This window comes from Cololabis saira, chromosome 13, assembly GCF_033807715.1.
Source record: "Cololabis saira isolate AMF1-May2022 chromosome 13, fColSai1.1, whole genome shotgun sequence".
Lineage (NCBI taxonomy): Eukaryota > Metazoa > Chordata > Actinopteri > Beloniformes > Belonidae > Cololabis > Cololabis saira.
In genome coordinates, this window is record NC_084599.1 from 25,849,129 (window position 1) to 25,855,128 (window position 6,000).

Sequence of the window (6,000 nt, forward strand, 5' to 3'; positions counted from 1 at the left end):
CTTTGGTACTTATTACTCTTACTTGAATACATTTCCAAGACAAATATTTTTACTTTTACTCGAGTAAATTTCTTGGAAGGCTGAAAAGTACTCGTTACTTTCAGGTCTGCTCTTTTTTCTTCTTCCCTAAAATCCTATTGGACACAAGCTGTTTTTGTCAAAGGAGGAGACCTATCACAGTGCACGCTCTCCACTGGGATGTACGTGAAGCGGAAATACGTCAAGCCTCCTCAAAACTATACCGCCAAAGTAGCCTGCGTTTGTCAAGACAGAGCCGCAACAAGTCAAGACAGAGCCGCAACAATGGCTACGCCTGCGTCAGGAGAAGAAAGACAATCCGCTGAGTCGTCTGAGTCTGATAATGAGCCGGACTCGGAGCAGGGACTTTCACAAAATCCTTGGCCGTATCTTAACTCAATGTTTGAGTTCGACAGAGTAAAAAACGAGGGCACAGACAAACCACAGACATTTATTTTCAAATGTTTATTGTGTCTGCCGAAGCAGAACTACCTCTCTGCTTTCAACAACTCAACATCGAATTCTCAGAAACAAGAGTTAAAAGATCCTTAAATTAATTTAGAAAAAATATAGTAATTTACTGATGTGGAAAATAAGAAATTTACTCTTACTCTTACTCTTACTTTTACTTAAAGTAAATTTAAAAGCATTTACTTTTGGATACTTAAGTACCTTTAAAAGCAAGTACTTTTCTACTCTTACTCGAGTAATATTTTGACTGAGCTACTTTTACTTGTAACGGAGTAAATTTTGACTAGTAGTATTTGTACTCTTACTCAAGTACTGGGGTCGAGTACTCTGTCCACCTCTGTACATTACATATATACACTTACCCATGCACACATGTCACAATATACAATACATACATACATACATTCGTACATACATACATACATACATACATACATACATACATACATACATACATACATACATACATACATACATACATACATACATACATACATACATACATACATACATACATACATACATACATACATACATACATACATACATACATACATACATACATACATACATACATACATACATACATACATACATACATGCATCCCAGCAGCCACAGTAGCAACATTTATTTATTTATTTAAAGTAAATGTTTTAGTAATAATACTCCCTTCATGATGCTTTTAATGAGGGATGTACAAAAGGGGAACACATTAATTTCCTACTTTAAAAGATCCTATGGCTCATTTAATCTCATTTGAAGGTTTAATGTTTCATGAAAAAGGATGTAAACTCTTGCAATTCATCATTTGCACCTAATCGGTGACCTAAAGATAATTATAATCAATATGGAACATAATGCTAAACTCAGCATTCAATCCCATATGCAATTTTCTCTTATGTGTTGGCCAACATAATTTGAAGGTCAGAAAAGTACACAGTGTTTACCCCACTGGTTTCCTGTGCAACTCCAATCAACCCAGAATCCAAAACAAGTAACTATCTACATGTTTTCTTTTCTTATTGTTGCATACCATACCTACATCCTTCAGTGCTGCATTTACCAAGTTTCGACATTATGAAGGTTCAAGTTGGCCGATTTACATGACAGTGTTTCTTTAGATTTTTTGTAGTAATGATCTGAGATCTGAGATCAAAATGTATTTATTTATTTATTTATTATATTTTATTTTAATAAATAAAAAAATACAGTCAAGTGTATGATCAAACAAGAGGCGATATTTGAGCGCACTCTTATTTTGAAAGAGGAAGCGCTGAAAGTCTTCGCCCGGCCTCCCGAGTCGTCGCCATGGCAACGGTGAAACGGTGAAACTCGGAACAGCCGCCTGCGTTTCTGTGATTCTTGCTGTTTTCTACATTTATTTATCAATTCGTCATGGACGGCTCCGATACGTATCTCATACGACCTAATTATCAGCACAAGTGAGTTGGTCAAAGTGTTCAAAAGTAGTTTATGGTGGGCAGAGTTTGAGCCTTTGGCTGAAACCTCGCTAGCTTTGAGCTAACGGGGACCAACGGTCTGGGGAGGATCATAGATCTGCACGACATAGACACACACACACACACACACACACACACACACACACATATATATATATATATATATATATATATATATATATATATATATATATATATATATATATATATATATATATGCAGTACTCGAGTTGTAAAATAAAATCAGGGGGGATGGTGGATTTTATCATATGGGGACAGATAATTTGTGCTGATTACAAATAATATAATATATTACAAATAATAGCAGTGACCAAAACAGCTGCAGAAATACTGCAGGAATGACATAGCAGCAGTTAAATGCAGTCTTCTGTAAACTTTAAATATCCACTGGGCTTACATCAAATACATCAAAACACAACAATAAAAAACAGTTTTCTGAACTTATCAATATGCCTCTGTCCTTCACAGGATAAGTAAAATGGATCACTGCAAAAACTCAAAATAAGAATATTTGTCCTATTTCTAGTTGAAATGTCTAATTTTAGTAAAATTAAAAAAATCTCATTACACTTAAAAAAAGACTAATCACTGGAAAAAACAACAATTTTCACATGTTTCAAGTAGATTTTCACTTGAAATTAGTAGAAAAATCTGCCAGTGGGACAAGATTTTTTTGCTTGTAATGAGAAGATAAATCTTGTCCCACTGCCAGATTTTTTTACTTATTTCAAGTGAAAATTTACTTGGAACAGGTGAATATTGTCAAATAAGTTATTTTTCTGGTGTTATTTTCCTGGTGATGACTCTAAATGTTGAAATAGCAGTAAAACCACATTAATTGATGAAATGACATAAGGGATGGAAAGGGGGGATGGCAGTTTCACAGGGGGGATGATTTGGACCGTTTTTCTTTCATTTTTGTATTAACTTTTTATTTTTATTTTATTTTGAAGGAACGCATTATTTTAACCAGGTATAGAATGTTATCCAGCACAATGAAGTCTACAGTTTGTCCCTTTTTCCTTTAGACTTGAAAACCTTTTTCACGTGATGGCTCCTTAAATGCTGACTTCATGTGCTGGCTTTTAAAAGAACAAAGAAAAAATGGGAGTCTATTAATATAAATTGTCTGGCATCAGATGGTACATAGAGGTATATACTTACCAATATGATACCTTTACTGGGAGTATCTGTGAGTATTTTAATATTGGTATGGTATCGGAAACTCTAATGTTAATTTTGGAATGTTAATTTTGCTATCACTGATGGTTTTGCTTGTTTTCTTTTTCTTCAGACTGAGGAAAAACTTTTTAATTTTTATTGCAAGCTCCTTTGAGCTCATGTTGTAGATTACTGCAGTAGATCCCGAATTCAAGAGCAGACCTATTCCTTGCCATACTGATGTAAACATGGCTAAGGAACAGACCAAACCTGTAGATGAAGCAGCTTTTGAACCTATTGTACAGTTGATTTTGTTTTACTCTGAGAAGAGGCTTCTAGATATTAAAAAGGGTGCAATTCCAAAGTCATTCCTTTACTTTGGATGTCAATACCCTACAAATTAAAGTTACGAGTCATCACTTATATCCATATATACTTTGTTAATGTGACTTAAATATATTTTGGTAACATTTAAAATAACAAACATTAGTGTCCATATATTTCCAGATTCAAGATTATCAAATATAATTTTTTTTTGTTGATATTTTTTCCAGGTTTAAGCCTGCCATTGTTAAGGAGTATATTCGTGAAATAGTGAGGGAGCAGCTGTCTGGAGTGCAGTACGACCCAGAGAACGTCCCTGAGCTGACCCGTTCGCTGGCAGACTGCGTAAAGGACAAGGTCAAGAGTGAGTGATGATTTCTAACTTGTTTGTGAAATAACTTGGTATGAGAGCACATAAGTATTGTAGACACTTTTTATCTTTTTCAAAATCATTGTTAAATATGAAAAATATACATTTTTATTTAAACTGTAGGAAATCTCAAGTAGCGTCATACACCAGCATACAAATAAAATGTTAACAAAAGATGTTAGAGATGGGAAAAAATATGCTCTGAGAGAAAATGTCTAGTACTACAATTAATGTCTGTTTTTTCACACTGTAGATGTAGCCTGTAGTGCCTCTCATTAATTTACATGTGTGTCATAAAATGAACCCTGAGGCCCACCAGTTAGAAGTTTGTTGCAATTTTGCTCCGTCTATGGCACGCTCTTATCAGATCCACCTGAGTTTCTGAAGTGGAGTGCTTCCAAGCGCCACTTGCTTGGTTGCATTCGTGAGATCATGACTTTACCCACAGGCTCTGAGATGGTGAAAATCTGTTAGTTTAAAGACGTATTTCTTGTCATGTCCTGTTCTTACTGTTTTTAAACATAAAAAGGATGATTACGAGGAGAGCTTCCAAATTGTGGTGGTGGGACTGTTCTCATTCACTTGAATGGCTAAAATTCACTGCAGCTGGTGAAGTGCATCCATCTAAGCAGTGCTTCTACGCCTGGTGGGACCTGGACCTTAGAGTTTTACACTGCACAAATAGTATATCACATGTTTTACTTTTGCACATGTTTTTTTTCATGAAATGATGTGCATAAATGCATCTTATGTGCACAGGTGCTGGATTTGACAAGTATAAGCTTGTCGTTCAAGTGGTGATCGGAGAACAACGAGGACAAGGAGTGAAGTAAGTTACCATGCTGTACTAGTAAACACTAAAAAAAAACTATTAAAGTTTGTTAAACGCCATTAATCTATTTTATACAATTCTTTTCTTTAGGAAAGCAGATGTAAAATGTCTTCCATTGCTGAAAACAAAGTCCAGAATGCAGCCAAATACAAATTATTTCTTTAAATCGACAGTTGTAATTTTTTAACAATAATCATTTCAGCACCACATGAAAATATTAAGAGAATTATGAAAATATTGTTAAATTAGAGACAGTGGCTGACACTGAATATATTTTCCGTAGTCATATTTGCAGAGTATTGAGATTTGACTAAATACTATTCAGGCAGTTGCTTCATAGCAATCCCCAGCGTTGAAGACATCTCCATCAGATCAGAATCTGTCTCTGTGTATTTCCAGGATGTCCTCTAAGTGTTTGTGGGACACTGACACGGACAGCTGTGCTGAAGATGTTTTCATGAATGTAAGTGTTCTGTCAAACGTAATCAGTGGGCGGACTTCTCAAAGACCATTTTTTCAAGTCATTATGTTTTCATCCCTAGGACAGCTTGTTCTGTGTGGTGACCGTTTTTGGCAGCTATATGTACTGAAGACCTGGATAAAAGGACTTTTATATGAAGTTAGATGAGGTGAACTTTGTGAGACAGCTTACAGTCGCCATTTCAGACTATAGTTCTGTACTTCGCTCTGTTCGCTCTCAGGCAACAGAGATGGACTTGGACACTGGAACCCAAGAGAGAAGAAATGTAATGTTAAGGAGGACTTTTTCCATCTTTACATTGGATTGTGGAAATATATAAAGTATATTTTATGCATCTACAGTGCACTACTTCAGTGGGCATCTACAGTGCCCTTCAGATTAAGGGTGTAATGATATTTCTGAGTACCGGTAAGTAACTTCTGGACACTACCTTTTTGATAGAAAACCGACATTTGTACCTAAATAACTTTATTTTAGGTCAGTAATTTAAATTACTGTTGTCAAGATAAATGACAAGCTTTACTTTTGTTTCTTCACATGTAAAAATGTGTTTATTTTTGCTATTTTGTGAGAGCAGCCAACCTCCATTTCATTAAAAGCATCTCATCCCTTTTACTTACAGACTTTATTTACAGGCTATCATGATATTGTAAGATTCTCTGCAGCATGTGGTAAGTTTGCACACATTCCTACATTTTGCTCATTCATACCAACACCATGCCTAATTTTCATATTCAAGTTGAAGATTTCTAAAAAGGAGAAAGGTAAAAACTTACTTATCCAGGAAGTGTAATTTGAGGTCCACACAATCGTTTTAGGGAGTCAGACAAAGTTGCAACCTTTTAGTAATAGGTCCTCATC

At 35.2% G+C, this 6,000-nt stretch overlaps 1 protein-coding gene across 1 annotated transcript; it reads left to right on the forward strand.

The window, feature by feature from the left end:
- Window positions 1-1,796: 1,796 nt before the first annotated feature.
- On the forward strand, window positions 1,797-6,000 carry dynlt2b (dynein light chain Tctex-type 2B). Its single transcript, XM_061737175.1, has 5 exons — window positions 1,797-1,932; window positions 3,687-3,820; window positions 4,586-4,655; window positions 5,058-5,121; window positions 5,201-6,000. Exons 1-5 carry the CDS (start codon window positions 1,886-1,888, stop codon window positions 5,246-5,248), a joined length of 363 nt encoding a protein of 120 aa, XP_061593159.1. The 5' UTR covers window positions 1,797-1,885; the 3' UTR covers window positions 5,249-6,000.